The sequence below is a fragment of the Rhinopithecus roxellana genome, chromosome 1, assembly GCF_007565055.1.
Source record: "Rhinopithecus roxellana isolate Shanxi Qingling chromosome 1, ASM756505v1, whole genome shotgun sequence".
Lineage (NCBI taxonomy): Eukaryota > Metazoa > Chordata > Mammalia > Primates > Cercopithecidae > Rhinopithecus > Rhinopithecus roxellana.
The window spans coordinates 36,722,840-36,748,233 of NC_044549.1; the positions used below are offsets into that span (position 1 = coordinate 36,722,840).

Sequence of the window (25,394 nt, forward strand, 5' to 3'; positions counted from 1 at the left end):
TGCACATATTAGAAAGACCACCCGTGTAACTTGGTACTGAGGCATTGAATCACATGATATCAGCCTGACCTCTGGGCAGGGGAGGGGACTTGGACATTCAATCAATCATGCCTAGGTAATGAAATCTAAAAACAAAAGCAAAAAGTCTAGATGCCTGGTTGGTGATACTCTGTTTGTTGTCACATATCACTGTGCTAGAAGGTTAGTACTTCTTCAGTCCACAGGAAGAGGACAATAGAAACTCCCCCACACTTGGGACCCTCTCAGACCTTAACCTATGTGTCTCTCCCTTTGAACGGTTCTGATTTGTATTCTTTGCTATAGTAAGATTGAAATCCTAAGTGTAATTCCCTTAGTTCTGTGAGTCATTCTAGCAAATTATTGAATTTAAAGGGTAGTAAGAACCCTGGATTTGAAATGATAGAAATGAGAGTGGTTTGAGAACCCCAACCTTGCAGCTGGGGTTTGAAGTGAGAATAGTCTTTGAATTGAGGCTGTGTCTTTACTTTGAGTTTGAAAAACTCATTGCAGAAGAACATTTTTAGAGTTTTTTGTTTTTTTGTTTTTGTTTTTTTTAAATAAAATTCAAAATGTGGAGAGATTGGGCCCTTAATCTGTTTCTTTGGGCCAGAGGGGTCTAGGAATTTTGTTTCTGTTTGAGATCCTTTTCCCATTATTGAAACCCATCATGAGTGCTCATTCCTCCATTCTATCCCCCAGCCACCCCAACTTGGGATTAATTCTCATGGAGGTGTTTGAAATCCAATTTGACTCCTAAGAGTAGAACTTCGGATGCTCCCAGTTACTTCTGATGTGTGATTAGCCAACCTCACCTCTTTGGACGATAGATTGCTTATTTCTCACTTTTGTGTGTGTGTGTCCTGTGTAATGCAATAGGGATTCTATAGAGATTCAGGAAACATTTCGTGAAGATAATAGCTCTCAGCAGTAAAGAAAACAAACTGCATTTTTGTAAGTAGAAATAATAGGTGGCTGTAGAAGCTACCTTAGTTCCTTCTACTGCTATAGGTAGCATCTCATTAAAACTAACCCTTAAAAATAACCACTACTATGGAGACTTTAAAGAAACAGCATATTTTCCAACATTTTTGGTATCATAACCCAAGGTCGCAGTCAAGTCTAACAAACATAAGTGTCTTAATACTTTATTTATAGCATTTCAGTGGTAATTTATACTTATCTCTTTTGGTCCCTTAAGGGGTGGGAAAAAAAAAACAAAACACTTTCACAGAACCTCTTTGCTTAGGTGAAGAAAATTCTTGTAAATCTCACATTCCTTTCTGTGACAGAAGACTCATTGTTAGAATGGCTTCAAATGATTTTTCAGTATTTTTTCTGCCCTTCCCTTACATGATATTCATTATCATTGGCTTCATTTTCTATTTATTCATGAAAACCTCCAAGAAATAGTGCAGTCAACCACATGATCACTGACTCAGGTCAATGAAGACACATCTCCTTTTCACGTTTATTTCATTTTGTTTTAAGATCACAGAAGAGCAGAGCATTCATACGTGTAAAGGAACAGAAGAGAGAAACAGAATTTAAATACATTTAAAAAGAAAAGAAAAAAAGCATTTCTTAATTTTAATTTTTTTTTTTTTTAAACACACACACTGCGCTTTTTATTTCCTTCACAGAGCTAGTACCCAGGGAAAAAAATCCACCCAATAAACAAAAATGAAAAACCTTGAATAAGAAAAAAACCCAAACAAAAAATGGCCATGTGTTTGTTCCGATCTTCAAGGGAAGATCAGTTCATGTCTACAGGGCTGAAAAAAGGAATATATTTATATATATATTTATATGTATATAACACTGTTAATAAGGAGAATTCTAACCAAGAGCAGGATTTATACACCCTTCAGTAGAGCAGTGATAAGGAAGGTGGGGAGCGTTGGGAGATGGGGGAGGGAGTTGGAAGTGTTCTCCTTTGCTTCTCTCCCCCTGAATTTCTTCCCTTTGACCTCCCCACTCCAAGTAAATACTTAGGGAGCAGAACTTGGCCACAGTTCACCAGGATGAACAATTTCCATTCTCTGGTGAAGAGCAAACATCTAGGGAAGTGGGTTCAAAAGAGGCTCCTGGTAGCTTGGGATTGCTGCAGCGTGCCATGAAGCTAGGACTTCCATGGATTTTCTTCACTTGCAGGAAGCATATTTGTACTGTGCCTGGCTTTACATAGGGAGGGTTTGTGCAGAGAAGAATGTGGCTGTAGAAGTAGATCCACGAGCACTGCCCAAAAAGAGGTACTTCTGAAATGACCATGAAAACAGGGAGTTTTCCCATGGACAGGTCATTCTCCCACTTAGAGAGAGCTTCATAAGTACCGTAAGCACGTCATATATCCTTACCTACACAAAGTGATGTGATTGCTGGGAAGTGATGAACGAACCCTACTCTTTAGTGCCTGGAAACTCCAATGCCTTCTGTTCTTTCAGACAATAAAATCAAAGGACAACTTTGGATAGATGCTAACCTGAGCCTCTAGGACAGCTTGGGACAAGAGGATCTGTGCTCAATGCATCCAGAACATGGCACAAGAAAATCATTCCTTATTAATTGCTTGAGAAATCATCCTTTCTGCTTACCCTCTTCTCAGAGAACCTAACTTTCACATTTGATTTTGGCCTTCACAACAATTCATACTGTCTTCAACTCTGTAACCTCCTAAATTGTGTTTATTTTTGTTTTATTTTCAGCTTGTCTTCTTTAAATAGAATTGACTTGTACTTTTCGAAAACAGTACTTGTTTTCTCTCCATCTATTTGCTTTATTTCATAGCCTATAATTCAAGCTTTGGGAAACTTATCCCATGAGAAATTCCTTCCAAAACAAAATGTATTGTCTTGCCCATTTCTCACAGATCAGCCTTTGAACCTGCCTGGGACCACATGCTTACCGCCATCAGCACAAGCAAAGAGTTTCCAAGGACACACATTTACTGTAATGAGGTACTTGGCCCAGGATGAGAGAAAACTAATGTTTCCTTTCTTAGGCACAACGTCCTCATTTGTTACATGCATAATACCCAGTCTGGCTATTTTCCTTCCTATGAAAGATTATTAGAATATAGTTCCACATTTAGGTTTTACAATATTATAAACAAGGAAACAACCCCAGCTATGTCAGTGTCCTTAGTGTAATTTGAATGTGTCCCTTCTCTACACTGCTATGAAGTTTTGAGCAGAAGAAATTTACAGACCCAGTCCAGAGTCCCTGTATTCTAGCAGTTTTGGGTTTAGAAATGAAGACAGCAGAATGATAGTTCTGAGAAGTGATGAGAATAGAGACTAAACAAGAGATAACAAACAGCTGCTGTTTACAAACAGTGCTGGGCACAGCACTAAGTGAATATTAAATTCTTATTCAGAATAAAGGTTAGCATTGAAAGAGATTTTAGGGATGTCAACCAAATCCTTCACTTTCAGGATGAGAAAACGAAGACTCAGGAAGGTTAAATGACTTGCCAATGTCTCACAGCTTTATTTGTGGCCGAACTTGGGGTTCGAACCCAATTCTCCTGACTCCCAATTCAATACACTTTCACCTCCCTTTAAGTTGTCATTTATCTTTGATGATGAGGAAGCAGGACCAAGAAGACACTTGGGAGTTGATACAACAGACACATGAGCCCTTAAAACTCCTTTCTCTGTTTTTTGTTTTTTGTTTTTCTTTCTCTTAGGTATATTAGTGCATTTAAAGCCTGAAGTTAATTTGACCTAAAATTTTTCTAAGTCTTTGCAGAAAGTTCACTTGTTTCCTGAAATCATCTCCTTGATGATTTTTTATGTAACAGTTGTTCATATTGTAGGAATGATATATATGTCATCCTGTTACACGCATCAGGCACTTCAAAAAGACTCCAAAAGAACATGCCTGAGAGAGATAACTCCCAATTAAAAATGATTCAGTCCCTCATTTGCAATATTCAGGATAAATATGTGGAAACATTAGGCTACCAGATAAAGTAAAGGTAGTTATTTCCTAGGGTGACTCAGCAAGATATTTCTCGAGGATATCACATTTTTTATATTGCGCAATTTCTTAGAATCCAGATGGCAAGCTTTCTCACTGCTTTTGTTGAATGGAAAATAAAAACTGAGTAATATTTTGCTCATCAAGGTTTAGGTCACTTCCTTGGAGCTATTTGAATAAGACATCTTAGATGGTGAAAAAGAGTAAAAAAGAAGATATCTGGGAGTGGATACAGCAGACACATAGCCCTTAAAACCCTTCCCTCTTTTTCTCCCTTTATTTTCCTTGCTTTGGGGTCGGGTGAGACAACTACAGCAACAGTTGGGACAATCTCCACTTAGATCCTGAAAGACCAGAGAGGTGACTTGAGCAGGATATAAACCTTCAACTGTTCCTGTGGGTCTGCTTCTTTTGGCTGAGGCAACCTTGTATTTGGAGCTTTAGTCATAATTCTTCCCATTCTGAACTGTGAAACATTTCGGTTTTTATTTACTTTTATTTGATTTTTTTTTTTCCTTAAGAATCATAGGATTAGCAGTAGTTGGGCACTGCATGAAAAATGAAGTTTACATAGTTTATATTATGTACATAAACTAGTGATTTACATTGATTTACACATGATTGGTGCCTAATTTATTAATCAGCACGCAGTATGTAAATGTGCTGAAAAGAAATCAAGGTTTAAAATAAGTTTTCCATAATATTCATAAACATTTTCGCTGGTGTAAATGTTAAACCTAAACCCAACGTTAACACCAGCTTCCTTGCCAAGAGAAAAGTGATGTACATTGCTGGGTGAAAACAAATTCTTTCCTAAATTTCGGTTGGCGACATTTGAACAGCATAGCTACATGCAAATGAGAATAGTTTACTTCTTTTCTGCTAGTATGCACATAAATGTAAACTCCATTTTGCATTTAGTGAGATGTTTACAGATATTATGCCAACCATGATGGAAAATTTACATCACTGAGGCAAATGCAGTCTTTGGAGAAGAAATATTCTAAACATTTAAGCAAGGGAGGAGGCTTCCTAAACTGCATTTTTGTTTCTTAATTCAGGGTCTTATCTCACCATTTTTGTGGTATGTTTCACATTTGTCTTCAAAATATTAATAGTTTATATAGGTCAGATATAGCATTGTACTTTCAGTTCTCTTAAAAAATGATATTGGTAACCAAGACTAAATGCAGGCTAAAAGTTTATGAGGATGAAAAGAAAAATGAGGACATGGTTAATCCCATTAAACATGTTTGATAAGCAAAGTTCTTTTTGGCAAATAATTACAAAATGGAAAAAGTGGGGTTCTATGTCTTTCTACATGAGCATAGATTTTTTTTTCTAAACAACCAAATTCAGTACTTTTCTTCCTTTTAAGTTCAAAACATTATTCTTAATTTGTCTTATAATACACACATTATTGTAAATATAGCATCTATAAAGATAAGATAAAAAAATACACACACATATATATTATTGTTTTCCACAAATAATTCGAGCCCTGCAAAGAACAAAATGAAAAATTCAGGGAGACTAGCCAATAGAAACAGTGAAACCACAACCAACTCAGGGATGGAATCTGTGACTCTGGAGGATTCAAGAAGCTCACAATTTGGTAAAGTAATAACTCAAACAATTTCATGCTGAGGAGTTTAGCTTTTGTGTGCAAAGGAGGTAAGTCCATTTTTGAAGGAGAAACAGGTTTTTGTTTGGTCCTCCAAGAACGTGAAAATCACGAGTACTTTTACAAGGTCTCTATGAATAGTCCCAGTAGTCTGACTATGTAGTAAAAAAATGCCCATGGCAAGCGAGAAGTCTGTCTGACTTGGAAGAGAAGGCAAAGGTCAATGGGGCAGTCCTTCCTGACAGAAAACACATATGCTTTTCCATAAGTCTTAGTTCTTTTAAGACAGGGGAATTTTATGTCTCAAAACAAGCAAGACTTTTATCCAACAAGGCAAAACCTTTGCTCAACAATTGCACAGAGCATAATTACAATTCTGCAGTTGTAAAACCCTGGATAGTTCTCGTTCTTCAGGAAACGCCCTGGGTCAAAGTCATTTCTGTTTTTGTCAACTGAAAGTTGGGTGTAAGGATTTTGTTTTACGAATGGTGGAGTTTTACTTTGTATACAAAGAATATTAAATATATTAGCCACTCAGATAGATGAATTTCACTCCTCTTAGTATATTTTTTCCAACCAGTTGGTGCTTTTCAGTGCAGGGTTTCAAGCTTTGATTACCAAGGGACAAGATTCTTGAAGGAATTTATTCCAATATGATTAACTAAATTCCAAGAAGTCTTATGTTGAGACTCAGTGATTTCTTGGTGTCAGTCTTCTGGCCCTACCTTTTCCTGACCTTTCTCTAAACTATATTTTCCTCCATTGTTCACATTGCTTAGGGAACACTTTCAATCCCATGAGATTTCTGGGGACAATGTTTTCTCTGAAACAGGAGCCAGAAGCAAATTTTTAAAATTCCCAGATCCTGCTAGAGATATAGGCAAACACCACATTTAAATATTTGTTTAGTTATGTTTAATATATGGTTCATTATATTAAAACCGAGGGAACAAATGGTGCTGACATGGTAAAGACATTTATTTCAATGGAGAAGTTCCTCTCATGAAACCAAGACCTTGTTCTCACGATAAAGTGGAGACAATAAGAAAGCCAGGTATATAATTAAGGCCTGTGACATGCCATGGGGGTCTGTTTCTGAAGCTAACACTAACATCCAACTTCTAACAACATCCAACTTAACTCTTCTACTTTTCTCTTCCTGTGTATCTTTAAATTAGCATGCACTTTTCTAAAGCCACAGACTTAAGTGTGTGACTGCCTCTTCAATTTATGGGGAATGCTTATTAATAAAGATGATACCCTTTATTCTTGAACTAAGAAGACCAAACTGTTAGGAGAAATACCTGATTGTCAATAAATTGATGCTGCATAGGAATATGGCTCACCTTCCCTATATTTTACTAGCTACCTTCTTGGTTGAGAATTTGTTTTCTCCCCTATGTCAGAATCTGCTATAAACACTCTTAACTATCCCCAAGCTGAATTTTTCCTTGTTTCAAGTCTAAACTGCCAAATCATGAAAGAAGGCTGTGATAAGCTTCTAAAACAAACAGTACAATCCCTTAGAAGAAACCAACAATGCTACTTAGATCTTTCTCCCTCCTTCTTTCCTTTTCCTTCCTTCCTTCCTTCCTTCCTTCCTTCCTTCCTTCCTTCCTTCCTTCCTTCCTTCCTTCCTTCCTTCCTTCCTTCCTTCCTTCCTTCCTTCCTTCCTTCCTTCCTTCCTTCCCAGTTACAAAGTTTCTCATTTTATATCATGTAACAGCTATTTACAAGGTTCCAACTTAATGACAAACCATATTTGGCTCCACAAGATTACATTCAAATATAATCTCAAAATAATCCTCTGTCCTCTCATGAACTGAACCACTTTCAATGCCTACTATTGTGTAAGTGAGAGCAAGGGTTGCTTTTCTGATAAAGATATCTACATGCAGAGAGCCAGTTCTCTCTGCAAGACATTTCCTAAGAAATCCTTCTGGTGATGTGGTAACACCAAGCTTTGTGGTACTCATAAAATTTCTGTCTAAATTTATTACAAGTTGCCCAGCAATTTTGGTTAAGGACCTAGATCACATTTCAGTGTTAATGTCAAGATGACTCTTATAGATGTAAATTTAAATAGAGCAGGGAAGGTGAATATCATGCAATTTTTAGCACCCTGGCATAGGATAACAGTGGACCACCATGAATAGTGATGCTGCAAACACCATCAGTGAAACAGAACAGGGATTATGCAGGCAACCAAATAAAATGTTAACCTAGAACACTGGGAAAAACATCTGCAGAGGAGCACAAGGAGTGAACTGCTTTTCATTATGGCCAATGCTCTGTATTAGAGCTCTGACGGTATCTCCAGAATACGGTAGGAGCCTGGGCATCTGTTGACTTTTTCTGCCTTGCTCACTTTCACTGTATTTTATCTGAAATAGGAAACAATCTCTGCTCAGGGGAATTCATGGGACAAATGTTATTTGAAGATTAGGGAGGAGGTAAAACAGGGCTGCTTAGGATCTCCAAGTGGTTCATCATTCTTCCACTGGGAGTTGACACTTGGAGACCTTCCTGTTTCTGGGGATTTACTCAACACATGCTGCTCATTTTTGCAGCAGAGCAGGGCTCACCCTGTTAAAAGCCAGGAAATATATGAATCCCTCAGACTCATGAAACGAGAGTAAAATCTGAAATTTTCTCTCCTAGGGCACCTCATCCATGTCATAATTCCTTATATTGTTTGCTTACCCCATCGATAGTAGGCACTTTCATTTACAGTGATATTCTGAGTGACTCCCCACTCGGTTCTGATGATGGGACTAGGAGGAATATGGGGTCCTGCCCTTGGAAGGGGCACAGCTTGGTTTGAATACACACTGATGCCATGTGACAGCCATGGATGAGAGGAGGACTCTGCTCCTTGCCTCTTTCCCCGCCATCTCCCCCAGCAACTTGTTACAGCCGCATCTCACAATTACAATGCAGGACAGTATCTACAGCACAATGAGTCTATGTACACATGGACCATTCCCTTGGCATGCTTTAGAGAGAGACACACACACGCTCACACACATGTACACCCACATGAGAGCGAAAGACTTGAGCACACACGCACAGTGGAGAAAATTAAAATGACACTTCCTAGCATTTGCAGCATGACTAGTGCTCTGGGGAGGGGGTGGGGATGAGGAGAGGTGAGGGAGGAAAGGTGAGTAAAAAGGGAGTATCTAGGGTGGGTGTGGGGGAGATAGAACACACTGGAGGGAGAGGGGATGATCTCTGAAGTTGGAGAGATAGTGGAGGAAGGAAAGCCAGAGAAAAGCTCAACATAAGATTCCATTGATAGTCTGAAGTGGCTACAAGTCAGCTCAAATGAAAAACAGAATTAAAAGGTTATGGAAATATAAACACCAAAGGCAAGACCTTATTTTTTTCCCCACAGACGAAAAAAGATGAAGGAAGGAAGGATAAAGTGTGTGTTGGGGGCTTAATATCCATCTGGTTCTTCTCTTATTTTTACAGCATCCGGATGTCTTTAGTGTACTGTAGTCTTTACACAGCATACATTTGCTTAGTAGATATAAACATATCCTGGTAGAACCTTCTCCATCCTGAATGATACATAAAATTTTAATGATGGACTGTAAAATTATTTTAAATGTTGCATTTTCTTCTTCATTTTCGTATTTCCCCCTTCATGTATAAACACACAAAGTTGTGAAATAAACGGTCTCCCCCCATCTCTCTCTCTCTCTCTCTCTCTCTCTCTCTGTATTCTGTGTGACGCATTTTTGTGTGTTTTTTAAATTATTTTTAAATTTTTATTCTATTAACATTTGCTGAGAAGGCAGAGCAGAGATGCTGCCAGCAGCCACAGTGGTACGGCCAGACTGATGGATCCATTTATTCCTCTCACCGACCCAGGTCCTGCAGAGCAAAAAAGGAGAGAGAGAGAAAGAGAATGAGTTACACGGGCCCATTCTATGTTATGGCTGACTGCTGACGGAATCAGAGGTAAGATCTAGCTGGGTACCAGCATCTCACAGTTACTGACTTACGTGCAGCCCAAGAAAGGCTCAAAACCTTCCTAAATCCTTCTCCTCCTCGGGCTACAAGTATCCTAAGGGGCATCATTGACTGAAACATTTCTAAATACAAAATGCTCTTGCCAGATAAGTCCTTAAACTGGCTATCACTAATGTGTCTCATGGTGCAGCAGGCTCCGGTTCACCCAGCCTCCTCCTGTTGGCCCTGCCCTCAGTAGTCCTGGTGCCAGCACTCATTAAGGTTCTAAGCATTGGTGAGGGTCCTTCAGCAGTCAGACATGGGTCTTCTGGCCAATTCATCACAGCATCTCCACCAATAAAGCATGGAACCAAACCATGACTCCCTCTGTCCCCGGGGAGAGGCAGTAATTACTTATTTGCTAATGGGGAGGGGAACTGTTTTAAAGTAATGCTTATGGCTAGATGGTACCTTAGCAAGGGATAAAATAAGTCAACACATCTTAAAATCTTAAGAGGCAGCAAAGGATCAACTCCTCCAAACTCTTCATTTGTCACTTTAAAAATCAAAAACAAAGATGATAACAACAACAACAACACAAATAAACACACCTAGAGAGGTTGAGAGGCAAGTCCCAACCATGAGCAGAACTGAGATTTGCACTCACCCAGATTAACCTGGAATGGCAATCCGTGTTTCCTGCTGCCATCTTAGTTTTCCCAATGTGGACACAATTTGGGGGATGTAGGTGTGGGTCTGAGAGGGGAAACAGGATGGATAGGAAGCTGGAGAAGGGGCTTGTGTGTTCATAAAAGAGAGGATTGGTGAGGAGAAAATCAGTGGTCTGGCAAAAGAGCTTATCGTCTGTGCTTTGCTTGTTCCATTTTTCTCCTTTTGTATAGTTCTGCTCATATTCCATTAAAGCAAAAAAACAGTATTTTTCACTACAAGGACTTTTGGATTTAAGACTACATACTTAAACAATGATGTTCAAAAGAGAAACTTGTGTGACTGTAATTGTCAGTCACTTTAAAATTTTGAGGGTGCATATGCAGATGGATTATGTGTGAGTGAGTGTGTGTGTGTGTGTGTGTGTGTGTGTGAAGCTATGATGGTTTGCAGGTATGATGGAAGCATCCCCTGGTATGTGAATTTTTCCAAAACTGTTTACAAACATACCCAATCGGAGATGGGATAACAGGGAAAAATGCCAAATTCCATGGTCTCCTAATCTATGCTTTATGTCAATAATAAAAGTAATAACAACAATAAAAACAAAACCACAAACACTTATACAGCACTTACTACACGATTTTGTCACAACTGCCCTATAAATATAAGCACACAACCATGCTATAAGGTGGATACTAAGATGAAACCTGTTTCACAGTGAAATGATCGAGGCACAGGGAGGTTGGATCCACTGTACAAGTTTACACAACTTGCAAGCAGAGGAACTGGGGTTTTTACCCAGGTATCTAGCTCCAGAGTCTTTGCCTGTCACTACTACACAGTAAAGGGGTACCTGTAAGTCTCCTGTCAACATTCAGCAAATTAAACTTGGGTTTGATTAAAATGGCCAGCAAAAACAAAAACAAGGAGACAACTATTATCGTTGCAAAGAAGATTTTTGATAGGAGGGTTTTGACTAGAATACCTTCTTGAGAATATTAAAAACATCACCTAATATAAAAATATGAACATATACAAACTTTGATCAGCATACAGTATAAAATGAACTGTATTATGTGTAAATCTATGGAGACACAGAATAGAGATTCAATGAATTAATTATCTAATTTTCTGAATTGTTATAGGATCATATTAACAAAAGACACCTTAGCTACCTTCAGGTTCATGCATTTATTTCATGAGGAATTAAGTTCAGTGAGATGCTGTATCTTGCATGAAAGCACCCAATTAGTAATTGTTGACCAGGAGCTTAATTCAAGTGTCTTAAGTCAGCTCAAGGCCTTTCCTAATCTACTTCTGTGTCTCCTGCACCCACCCTTTTTGAACTTTTGGGACCTTCAAGCTTTCTTAGTGGCAACTTCCCCCAGGGCTTTTGGGCTGGTAGGAATGTTACTTTCCTAACCTTTTAGTCTCTCTATGTACACTAGATGCCAAGAGCTCCTTGGCAGGTTTGGTTGTATTTGTGTATTGATGAGGTTTTCAAAACAGAGAAAAACTACACAAAAATTAAAACCATAGAGGGTTAGGCAAAAAATACTTGTGTTTGCACCAGAGATAGTGTAAAACAAGAGATTTTCAGAAAGAGTCCAATTCTGCTGATTGCCTTAATCTCATTTTTGGTGCAAGGACAGGCTAGATTATCTTGTAGACATCCTGGAGCTGAATGATATCTTGGCAAGGTTAAGACTAATCTTATTTTATTTGACAGTGGTTAGTATTCGAGAAAGCCAAAATTCCATTATTGAAAAATATATTACAGAATAAATCAACCTAGATAAACATGTTCACATATAACATTCTTGATAGTACATGAATACATACACATACATACAAAGTATATATGTTATTTACTTATACATACACATGATATGCACACATATTATTGATCTTTTACAAATAATTCAGAATTAACTGCTATTTTCACATGCTATTCTACGTTATAATGGGGAATCCCAGTATAACTATATTAATAATCTTTAATTTTATCTTTTATAATATTATTATATACAGTCATGTGCTACATTATATTTCAGTCAAAGATGAACCATGTATACAAAGGTGGTCCTATAAAGTTATAGCACTGCATTTTTACTATACCTTTGCTATGTCTAGGTAAGTTTATATACACAAATACTTACCACTGCCCGTAGTATTCGGTATAGTAACATGCTTACAGGTTTTTAGCCTAGGAGTAGGCTATACCATATACACTAGGTATGTAGTAAGCTATACCATCAAGGTTTGTGTAAGTATATTCTATGATGCTCACAAGAATGAATTCACGTAATACTGCATTTCTCAGAATGTATCCCAGTCATTAAGTGATGTACAAGTATATTTGAAACTTATTTTGTGCATCAGTTAAACATATCTTCATCTCTATCAATTATTATTTATTAAGTGCTCTCATATAGCTATTTAGTCTACTTATATGACTTACTCCTTTCATAATTGGGCTTGAGAGTAAATAAATAGGCTTAAAAATACAAGGGTAAATGGGTGGTAGTTGGGAAATCATCACAAGTGTGTATGCAATTATAGATATATGTGACTGCATAGGAGACCACTTCAGTTAATGGCTATTTCAGGGAAGAATAATCAGCAAAATCATTAATCATGTTTTACTTCAGAGTTATGAAATTTCTGCTTATTTGTGGAAATGCAAATGGTAAATCTTATTTCCCACACCAGATGGCCAAGCTCAGCAAGTGCTTTCATATACTGACAGATAAAATGAAAGCAAGAGTCTACAAACATAAATTAGCCTTAAGAATAGATGGGCAAATAGAACCACAATTCAAAAATTTGCTACGTGTTTTTCATATAACAGATAAAAATCATATTTTAGTCTCTAACCACATTGTATATGTGTGTTATATATGTGTACACCCACTAATATATGTGATATCTGGTAAACATTTAGTAAATTGCATTATTACTAATCCAAATGCAGAAGTTTGGATTACAGAAAGAGATGAAATACCAACCTGAATCAAAGGCATTGATTTGTGAATTGGGTCAAGGTTTTAAATGTTGACTCTAAGGAGCAAAATTCAGCTGCAGCAGGACTGCAAATCGTAAGTCAACATGCCAGGTCAAGGTTCTTAACCCCAAGGTGGATTAAGTGAGATTCTGTGTCCAGGTGAATGTTGGATTGCACTTTCCCATAACAATGAAAGGGAATTTGTGATTAAGGGCAAGATTGATAAAACATTCTGAAATTGAGGGATATGAGAATTTTTCGGCAAGTCTCTAGACTATAAATTTCATTCAGGATCTGGAGCCAACTGATTTGTCTTTCAGTGAAATCTCAAGGAAAGGACCAGATGATTTTTCAACACCTGTTTAAGAAAGCGTATGCTTAGAGACACTTTGTAATTCAAATCTGGTCAACAGTTTTCTGTTCCTCCTCCTGAGAGCCCATTTCTTGGATTTAGGACTAAATTCATTCAAAGGGGTTGTTAATTATGCTCTCAGTGATCCTTGGGTATTCCTTTCAGCCACTAAGAAATCATAGATAAATCATTTTATTCCAGTTCGTAGTTCAGCCATACGAGAAAAAAAAAAAGCTAGAGGAGTTAAAGTTTGAATTCTCTCAGAATTATTAAGGGCTGATTGAGTGACTGAAAATAGAACAAAATTCTAAACAATTTGTAAAACACTTGTTTAACAAAGGAGAACACGAATCTACAAAGTCTCCTAAGAATCTGCCTCCCGTAACATCTAGCGCAGCCAACTAAGGCATGCGCGCATCCTGGGAAGACATATTTAAAAGGAAGCCTGATAAAATTGACTTTGGCGCCACCTACTGTCCATTTTCTGCCAGTACAACTTCCTCTGGGTGAATGAGGATTTAAGCTCAGACTGCAGCAAATTAGAGGAGGGGAAATACGGTAGTCCTCCTTTAACAGTGAGTTTGTTTTCTGCCGTTTCACTTACCTGAGGTACATACAGTACAATAAGATATTCAGAGAGACAGAGAAAGAGAGAGATAACATTCACATAACTTTTAGTACAGTATATTGTTAGAATTGTTTTATTATTATTGTAGTTAATCTCTTACTGGGCCTAATTTATAAATTAAACTTCATCATAGGTATGTATAAGAAAACACATAGTGTATATAGGTAGGGTTCTGTACTATCTGCAGTTTCAGATATCCACTGCGGTCCTGAGGCCATATCCCCTGCGGATAAGGGGGAACTACTATATCGATGTTTTCTTTGAGTGATGGGTCTTAAAATCAATACAATGTGAGCTCTTCCTACATTTTCTTTAGCTCTTTATGCATTTTCTCTACTCTCTATAAAGTGAGATTTTGGTAACACTCTCACAGTAAAGTCAGAATCATCACATCTTTTTCTTCAACACAGCAGCAAGTATTTTGGCATACAAATTTTTAACATTTTAGTCTAATACGTAGAACTTCTGGTGACACTGGCAGTTTATCTTGTCTTTGAAATTAAAAAAAAAAGGTATGCCCTATTTCTTCAACCACGTATCAAATCCATAATGTATTACATATAATACTAGCCACTTAAGATTAAAACATAATTGGTAATCGTGGCATTGGGAAGTAAAGATGGGCTGAAAGGGACAATATTTTATGCCTTCTTGAAGGCCTCAAATGATCCTGTTTCTGAGTATATATTCATGGCCGCCTCTTCCCTGTTGCCTTCAGAGAGGACTTGTAGCACTGACCATAAACACGGTGCTGACCCTTTCTTGGGAGGAGTAAGCAACAAAGTGTCCGTAATCTCTGTGGCTCTTGATCACGGATGGACATAAGTTCCACAAGAATAGGTTTCCACAATTGAGAGTGATCTTGGTTGTCTTGCCCCTCTGAGACTCACAGAGGAAGATGCCTTCATATGAGACAATTATAATCATGTAGGTGACCTTAAGGAAGTGAAGAGGGTGGGGTCTGGCCACATAGGTGCCTCTGTGGCTCTGGTTTAGAGATAGACACTGTTAGGGACTATGATTTATTGGACTTGTAAAGACAGCACCTCAGAATTAGTAACTACTTGCATTTTAGGGTCTGTTTTATGAAGTCAACAAGTGAATGTAAATTAGGCTCTGCATGTCTTCTGCGAGCCCTGTCACTGGGCAATGAGCATTTCCAAAACTGCAGCTCTGTCAGAATGAACCATGAATACTTAAGAAAGGGAAAGTAGGAACAGGGAGTAGGGCAAAGCATACCTTGCTCTGTTCCAGGGATTTAAAAACAAATTACTGTCAAGAGCAATGTAAGGGTCATGGGTTTGATCAGGAACTATTTGTAAATGAAAAAGTTCGCAATTTGGAAAAAATAATGCCAGTTGTGTTAAGGAAATCGTTATCACAAATTATTCCACTGAAACTCAAGTATATAAGACAACAATATATTGCTGTGAAACCTTAATTTTGACATATGGAAGGTAACCAAAAATAAGAACCATACCTTTTTGCTTGAAGTGCACGGTGGTACCAATTTCTAAAATAAGAAACATTAAGCAAAACAAAAACAAATAAAAAATCTTTATCAATTAAGAAGAAACACAAAGGTACTCTGATACTCTCCACTGAAAGGAGAATAAGAGAAAAGGAGGAAAGAACATTTTAATAGGAAAGAATATTGGTAGAGACAGAAAGAAAGGCAAATGGAAAGAGATTGTTTTATTAGAATAGATGTTGTGCAGTTGGAGGTGGCAAAAATGATTTGCAGCTTCGAATACCTGATGCTACATTGTATGCATGTAAACAGGTTCAAGAACTCTGAGTATGGAATGTAAAGGTACTCTTGACTGCAGTTCAGTGGAACAATAGAATGTGTCTGATCCATAACCTTGTCCTACCATTTTGCCGTGGTTTATTCCACTCAAGCCAATTGGCCGTCCTGCTCTTCTTCCAACAGATCAAGTCTATTCCAACTTAAAACCTTCACACTCACTTTTCATTTGCTTGGAATATTCTTCCCCTAGATCTTTGTATTGATCACTTAGTCACTTCCTTCAGATTTCTGCTGAAATAACACCAACGTGAAAAGGACTCCTCTCACCATCTTGTTAAAAATAGCATTTTCTGTTATTTTCTCTATTCCTTTACCCTGCTTTACTAATCTACATAGCACTTACCTCTAACCTGACATCATGTTATGTGTATACTTTTTGCCTGTTTATAGTTTATCTTCTCCATTAGAATATATGCTCCACGAGGGCAGCAACTGTGTATGCCTTCTCCAATACTGTATCCCTTGTGCTTAGATTAGAGGTTGGCAGGTAGTGGATATTCAATAAATATTTGTTTAATTTATAAATAAGTCTCAGGGTCGGAAGAGCTCAGGTAGGTTAAATATTTGGTTTCTCTTTTAAGTATCTTTATCAAGTAAACCACAATGCTCTTAGGTCTTTAGAAGCAAGCTTGTAAATTTTCTATAGGATACCTCTGTGAAGCTCAGGAACAACTTAGTGGGTGCTCAGATAGAAGAGCCCAAACTGCTGATGGAATACAGAACCTGTCTTTTGTCCTTGAAGCCCATCACTTCCAGTTATTTCTGTTTAACAAATGCAACATGCTGCAAGTTCATACAGAAAGGTGAGGTAAGAATTCTCTTCTCCTAGCAGAAGCCAGCACTCACCCTGGAAGTGAAGCCAGGTTCTATGAATACATGAAACAATAGTCTCTAGCTGTTGTCTCTAGTTGTTCTGTATATGTCTCATCATCTAACCACTGCTGTTTTAAGTTGTATATTAAACATACTGCCACTTGCTTCCTTTCATAATACCAGCTTTGACATCTTTTCTTTTGGATCTACGTATTGCATTAAAAAATATTGAAAGGCAGTGTGGAGAATGTGTTCATGAAAACATGAGGAAACTGAGGCCCAAAGAGGTCATTTGCAAAGTGAGAGGCAAAGCTGAGACTGAAATTTAGGGCTCCCACTTCTCTAGACAGAACCTAGCCCGTTATTCCACAATAGCCCTTCAGCAGTTTTTATGAAAGCAATGCCTCTATGACTCAAGAGGTATCACTGGGACATTTAAATGATTCAATACTGGCTGGAAAGGCATGACTCTTGTGCAAAGTGCAACTTTCCTTCTTTCTTGCATTAAGCCTCATAGCTTATTATGATAAGAGTTTTTAAGAACCCCGTAAGGCCACAGAGTGATGCTCTTTCCTAAAAGAGGCCTCAATCCTCAATGAGGCCATCCTCAGTTAAAGAACACTAAGTTTCTGGTACACAGGGTTCATGGGAATGATTTCAAGCAGTTGTTCAGAAATCCAGACAGGTAGGAAGCCCAGTGATTCTGCTGAAAGCTTTCTCTTACCCTCTGTTTGTGTCAGTTTCATCATCTCTAAAATGAGTTTTACATGCACCTTATAAATTTGTGCTATGAATTAGATCAATTAATCAACATACTATACTTACAATGGTGCCAGACACACAATAAATGCTCAATAAATGAAAGTTGTCAATTTTGTGGTAAAATCCCTTCTACACAGGATTATTAGTGCAATTTTAGTGGAGAGAGAAAAATATATCTTAACAAGTAATTAATGGCATTACAAGTCCAAATTTTATATATATTATATATATAATTGCAACAACATGATGAACAAACACTGGGAGATTCTAGCACAAAAAAGGTGATCGGAGGCCGGGCGCGGCTCACACCTTAATTCCTGCACTTTGGGAGGCTGAGGAGGGTGGATCACCTGAGGTTGGGAGTTTGAGACCAGCCGGGCCAGCATAGTGAAACCCCATCTCTACTAAATTAGCCTGGCGTGGTGGCACGCACCTGTAATCCCAGCTACTCGGGAAGCTGAGGCAGGAGAATCACTTGAACCGGGGAGTCGGAGATTGCAGTGAGCCGAGATCAGGCCCTTGCACTCCAGTCTGGGCAACAGAGCGAGACTCCATCTCAAAAAAAAAAAAAAAAAAAAAAAGGGTGGCCGGGCTCAGTGGCTCATGCCTGTAATCCCAGCACTTTGGGAGGCCAAAGTGGGCGGATCACGAGGTCAGGAGTTCGACCAACATGGTGAAACCCCGTCTCTACTAAAAATACAAAAAATTAGCTGGGTGTGGTGGTGCATGTCTGTAATCCCAGCTACTGGGGAGGCTGAGGCAGGAGAGTCGCTTGAACCTGGGTGGGGGTGGAGGCTGCAGTGAGATGGCACCATTGCACTCCAGCCTGGCAACAGGGTGAGACTCCGTCAAAAAAAAAAAAAAAAAAAGTGACAGGAAAGCAGATTGACTAGGGTACATTTGGTCAGGAAAAGTCTAGCAATGTGCCAGCATTAACCTGTCACTGGCCTAGGTGTGGGTAAGAATCCACATGTTCTAATGGATTCTAATGGATCTCTTAGGAAACAGATTCTCCCCTATGAATCAACTAGAGACAGTTGATTACAAGAAGCAGCATATAAAAAACATTCCCAAATATTCTCTGTGAAGCTAATATCAGAAAAATTCAGATATGAAATATACATTTGCTTGAAATATCTTTAAAAAGCAAAACAAGTTGCCAGTTAAATGTTCAGTACTCCTCCCTATGCCTGTAGTAAATCAACTTCTTTGTGAAATCCTAAAGATCTTAACACTTGGAATTCCATTTTTCTTTAGGAAAAGAGAATGGAATGCTTATTTTGGACTATTATTTCCTACCCATCACCTTCTGTAGGAGCAGAACAGGCTGAGCACATTTTTGAAAATGTGGTTATGTGTTGCCATCTTGTGGTAATACTAAGACATGCTCCTGTGTGCCGTCCAAATGAATCACCTTTGTCCACGAGGTGGCAATAGTGGAAGAAATTAACACTTTTTTTTTTTTTTTTTTTTTTTTCCCAGTGTCAGGCCAGGCATGAAATATTACTTCTCAAGAGGGGGCTTTTCTGTTGTTATAGACAGAATTCTTTTTACATTTAACACCTAAAAATTATTGTTGCTTTTCTAGTGAAAATGCAATGTCATGTTTGTGAGTCAAACTGCATTGCCAGGGATATAATTTTTGCAGAGATTTCCAGGGCACTGTGCTTAGAACATAACCTGGAACCTATGATTTTTATGCCTTCCAGGAAAACTTCTAACTATATATTAATCTTGCTTCAGCAAATACACTTAACAAGTAAGTATGGCAGTGAAGGTACAAGGCATAATAGAGAAAGGGAAATCGACTGAAGCAATGCAAAACACAACACTGGGGGATTCTAGTGTAGAGAATGTACTAGGCTTTCTCTTAAAAGCCTTACCATCATATGCTTAGATCTTAGCTCCTGGTGAGGTAGTAGAAGAAGGCAATGGGGAAATAATTTAATATTAGGAAAGGCAAGTGCCTTGAGACATTTATTTAAGGTAATCTGTCCTTGATTTTTAACTTTCGGATTCACTACACCCAGCCACATTAGCCTGCACCATTAAAAACATTGATTCAAGCTCTCTTATTGGCATAGACAATATATCTGCCTTGTTCCCTACTGTATCCTCAGCTTGGTATTTCTCTAGCACAGAAGAAGGATCCAGTAGATATGCTGAACAAATACCTGAATGCATAAAGAAAGAAGTGATTGAGAGAATGAATGAATCAATTAATACTTCAAGTGTTACCCTAGTTAAGATTCTAGAGAGGGGAGATTCTATTTTCTTTTTAGAACCACAGTGCCCGAACCCAAGGTGAGATTATTGTTGGGAATTCACAGTTATTTGAAGAGCCACATGGGGCCAAGAGGTCCTTGTATTATTTCCCAAATCCTGGCAGGTAGAACATTTTTTGGAGGGCTGAGCTTTATTTTCAAATACCTTCATGACTAATAAAAATGTAAACCCTAACAAATAAAACTCCAAGTTTCTTTTGAAGATATATTCTTCCTCTTACCCTTTACTATAATCTCTTACTCTTATCTCTCACTATGTGACATGATTTTTTTCTCTTTCTCTGTCTCTCTTTCTCCCCTTCCCTGCATCCACATCCCCGAAAAAATTCAAGTGAGTGTTGGAAAGATGAAAGATGCTCCATTGGAAACTACAGTTTATAGTTCGGGAACTCCCTCGTTATCTTAGGAAATCTTCATATCTTTATGTGTGGAAAATTTTGGCATTTTGCTTTCTTTGACTTCTATCTGGGAGATGAAGTGAGGGTACAACACATTCATAAGGAAAAGAATTGACATTTAGTACTTTGAATCTTGACTTTTGACAACTTTTCTCCAATCCTCTACTCATAAGAGTTCATTCACATTCACATGTAGGTAATGAAGAGTTTGGGGAGTTTATATTATTTGCACAGTTGTTCTAATTCTAGGGTATTTACTTGAATACAAATGTCTTATTTTTCAACCTGCTGCGGCCATTTGTAAAAGAAAACATTATCTCTATGTGTGTGACGTAAGTCTTTCTATAAGGCCAACCCTCTGATGTGCTGCAGGTTTTGAAAATGACATAAAAATAATTAGTGGCACTTTAAAAAGTCTGGGCCAGAGTTGGTAAGAGTGTGTATTTGCAGAAGTGGGACAGAAAAAGGTCCAAATTCAATAGGGATTTTATCCTCCAGTTCCTGGAAACTGCAGAAAGGGGTAGGGTTAAAATTATTAAGAAATGTAATAAAAGAAACAGAGGAGGAGGTCGCACCTGCTGCTGCTTCCTCACTGATGTCAAGGACCTGAGGCATCACATTTGTAAGATTCTGCCATGGAAATTTATGGATTTTGCCCTCTGACCTTTGTTTATTTATTTATTTATTGGCCACCATTTTGAAAAATAAAACCTTTATAATTATAGTGGCTTAAAGTGGGGCAATTTTTATTAATTCAATTTTCAAGTCACACTTTGAAAGCTATTAATGTCTTTCTCACAGATTTCTTCACTCAGAGGCATTAGGGATTAGCAGCTTGTACTTGCAAATATTATGTTTTTCTTTTGCCATAGAAAAGTATTTGCCTTGTGATTCCTATTTGAATTATTAGAGCTTTTTATTTTCTCCCATGCATGATATTCATGTTGTATAAACCTCAATGCCTAATATTTCTAACATAATGTTTTCTGAGAATCAGAGTATTCATTCTGGCTCTAGTGAAGTGGGAAAAGAGTCAAAATAGAGAAACAGACTTGAATCTCAACCTTAAGATTCTCCCTAATTTCCTTTCTTTGTTTCTTCCTTTCTTTTTTTTTTTTTTTCTTGAGACAGAGTTTCGCTCTTTTTGCCCAGCCTGGAGTGCAATGGCACAATCTCGGCTCACCGCAAACTCCATCTCCTAGGTTCAAGCGACTCTCCTGCCTCAGCCTCCCGAGTAGCTGGGATTACAGGCATACACCACTACGCCTAGCTAATTTTGTATTTTCAGTAGAGATGGAGTTTCTCCATATTGGTCAGGCTGGTCTCAAACTTCCGACCTCAGGTGATCTGCCTGCCTTGGCTTCCCAAAGAGCTGGGATTACAGGTGTGAGCCAACATCCCCAGCCTTCCTATTTTCTTAGTTAATAGGGACCATTGTCCTCATGACTAAGAGAATACATCAAACCAGCTGAGAAAACTAAGCAAGCTTAGCATGTCATCAATATTTGAGAAAGGAAGCTGGCCTCCCTTAGCTAGATTTGGGCCAGCAAGGAACGCTACACTTTACTTTCAAATAGCGCTAAAGGGTTTTCTTCTTTATAGTTGTCTGTGACTAGAAATGGACTTCAGTTTGATGCCCTATCAGAGTAAATAATGACATAGGCATGAGTAGACAGTACCAGAATACTGCAGCCCTAGACAAATGGTGTTAATTCCTCATTGAATGAATGAATGAAACCAAACTAAAATGATGCTGGTATAATTTCTTGTTGAAAAATGTGAATAAAATATTTGGGCCTCACTCCTTATATCAAATATTCTATAGTGAATAGAATATGAAAAAAAGATTAAATTGTCATTGCATTAAAAAGAACACATCTATTAAATGGACAATATTAATATGACAACTTGGAGAGAGAACAGATGAGCCCCCACATCTGAAAGGAGGACCCTTACTGGGGATCCTGGAGGTGCATGAAGGAAATCCCTTGTGAGTCAAGACTTGATTTAGACCTGAAAGCACACTTTGGGTGTACACATCACTGTGGAGAGCACCCTGGCCCAGGTAGGAGGGCGGCTCCTGGGCCTGTCTCTGCTATAACCTTGAACAAGTAACAGAAACATGCCCAGCTTTTGAGAGCATGGAAAATAGAAGACTTTTTAGGTTTTAAACTTCAACATTCTGTAGTACACTGGCAGCTCAAACATTCAGACAAAACATTTATTTTTATTGCATTAATGGTGTTATCTCTAAGGATAAGGATTACATATGAGCGTTATTTTCTTCATTATAATGTTTCATATTTTTCAAATTCTTCCATAATGAGAATGCATAACATTTATCATCAGAATAGAAAACTATTTAGAAAAACAAATCAATGCATTTTTTTTTTAAAAAAAAAACCTTTAAATGTGGAGAAAAGGAATTAATCACTTTCTGATTATTTGGCATTGGCATTGGGTGAACCCAATGTCAGATTATTGTTGGGAATTTACAACATTACAAGGAGAATAAAATTTTTTCTCCATTTTTCAGTTGGAAGATACCATATAGTAAAGCAAAAGAGAAGCTAAGATGGGTGAGTCCTAATTTCCAAAGCAACATGGTCTTAACAGCATGAAATGGCAATGCAATAAAAAAAAGTTATCATCCAGGTTGATGAGGTCCTACTGACCAGAGGCTTGATATACTGGGTAATTGTCCTATAAAGTAAGTATAGGTATATGATTTGACTTTAACCATTATGGGCTTTGCTCAGTGGTGATACGGATTGTTTCAGAAACAGCAGTCTCACTAAACACTCTCAACATAAAGAAAATACTTTCTTAAGTCTCTTGCACCAAGTCAGCTTTCTTACATTTTGAGAGTTTCTTATTTAGCCTGAGAGGTTTAGTGTTTAATAATCAATGAATTAAATGTTCCAGAATGCCAAAGAGGCTAAGTTTAATAAAGGGGTTTCTCTGGGCTATGCCACCTGAAAATATGTATAACATTAGAAATCCCAGGAGTAAATTTATTTGGATCAGCTGTCAGTAAGGTACTTAGGACTACATATGCAGTGTCTGTCTTAAAGAAGAAACAGGTTTCTCTGCTCTTGTGCCTAAAATGCACCTTGGCACTTGTCTGTGGGTGCAACTTGGCCCTTTGACCTTTGTAATTAAGAGACCAGCCAACTCATTTAAAGAACTATATTCCAGGCCAGTTGCCATGGCTCACACCTGTAATCCCAGCACTTTGAGAGGCGTGCGGATCACGAGGTCAGGAGTTCGAGACCAGCCTGGCCAACATGGTGACAACCCGTCTGTACTAAAGATACAAAAAATTAGCTGGGCGTGGTGGCAGGCGCCTGTAATCCCAGCTACTCGGGAGGCTGAGGCAGGAGAATCACTTGAACCCAGGAGGCGGAGGTTGCAGTGAGCAGAGATCGCACCCTTGAGTCATTGCACTCCAGTCTGGGTGACAGGGCGAGACTCTGTCTCAAAAAAAAAAAAAAAAAAAAAAAAAAAAAAGAACTAGCTTCCGGACCTAAATCTACTTAGTTGTTTATTCTACTTAGTTGTTGAAACATAAAATAGATTATATATGTCTTATTTGTGTTTAAAAACATAAACTTTATGTATACTCTAAAGCCTTTTGTACTTTCATGTATCTGATTTGGTAAGAAAGAGTAAAAATACAGGTTCAGATAGGTCTCCAGAGATTTACATTCTTTCTGGTCTTACTCCTCACTTTCTATTTTCCAGCCCCAAATTGTGAACTTCTGATTTATTTTAGAATGCATTTTACATTCAAAATCCTAAGGCATGCAAGACCATCTTTAATCAATGTAATGTGCATTTTGATTTTGTATGTGTTAAAATCAGAACCATTCAAATACCATGAAACGAGGTAACTGGCCTGCAGAATTTGAATGCAAAGATAACGAGTGAGTTTGTGAGATTTCCCAGGGTTTTTAAAGCTCCTGGAAATAAGGAGATAAGGGATTAAAAAATGTTGATATGCTCTGAGTCACCCTTGGACCTACCTCTATTGCACTAACCACCGCAGTGAAGAACTTGGTAAATGTAGTTCTGCTTTGGACTACTTCCAGCAACATTATTCCTTGGAGTTCCAGAATGCTTCAATAACAAGTTTGGTTATCTATAACTCCTGCTATGTCAGTGATTCCAAATATAACATTATAACCAGGTTCTTGTGCAACTCTCTGAAAATACTGATGGCTCCTTACAACCTATTTCTACAACTAAAAATAAAAAAACTACCATCAAACCTCCTTACTGAAAGGCTGCAAGTTTTCTCTAGACATTCTGCTAGATAACAGGCTGTCAGTATCCTCCAGAAAGCTTAACCTAAATACTGCTACCTGCCACACAGTACATAATATCAATGTGTGTCTATACAATTAAGCCCACAAGTGCTCTTCCTGGTCCTGAGTGTAATACAGGTGAAAATGCCCAATCTGTAATCTTTATTTGTATTTTTCTAGAAATTATCTTTTTTTAAAAAAACTTGATATATTCATATAAGGTATAAAGATCAAATCAGGGTAATTGGGATATCCATCACCTTAAATATTTATATTTTCTTTTTGCTAGAAATATTTGAAGTATTCTAGCTATTCTGAAATGTACATGCATTGTTGTTAATTATAGAAATTCCTCACCTTTAACTCCACTAGGTTTATCATGTTTATTTCTCTTTGTAAACAGGCCAGATGCAAGAGAGAATAAACTATTAGGTAAAAACTATTATTTTTCTAGATTTAAAAAATGTATTAGGCTTTATAGTGTATCCCTGTGAGTTAAGTTCTTTCTGGATTTTGGACCTTTGCAGGTATTGGGTTGTCCTTCTCTTCCCCCGATTCTCCTCTTTCTGTCTTTTAAACTTCACTTTGACCTGGAAGTCTTCCCTGACCAGCCCAGACTAGCTAATGTGCCCTGGTTTGTTCTCCCTAAACACCTCATAGTTATCTTTACATGGACTTAAAGTTTACTGTGGTTGCTTAGTTCATTAAGTGCTTCTTCTCCATTTGATCTGTAAACCCTCTTAGTGCAGAAGCTGTACCTGCTTCATTCTCCTTTGTCAT

At 37.9% G+C, this 25,394-nt stretch overlaps 1 protein-coding gene across 2 annotated transcripts in view; it reads right to left on the minus strand.

Moving 5' to 3' along the window:
• Positions 1-1,465: 1,465 nt before the first annotated feature.
• The window catches only part of LSAMP (limbic system associated membrane protein), a 673,527-nt gene continuing 649,598 nt past the window's right edge, over positions 1,466-25,394 (minus strand). The window contains exons 8-9 of one of the 2 annotated variants that reach the window (XM_030941397.1): positions 15,720-15,752; positions 1,466-9,505 (exon numbers count right to left, since the gene is read on the minus strand). In XM_030941397.1, the coding sequence (XP_030797257.1) occupies positions 9,408-9,505; positions 15,720-15,752 (131 nt within the window). In that variant the 3' untranslated portion in view covers positions 1,466-9,407. The remainder of the gene's footprint in view (positions 9,506-15,719; positions 15,753-25,394) is intronic. The other variant, XM_030941402.1, reaches the window with a different exon arrangement.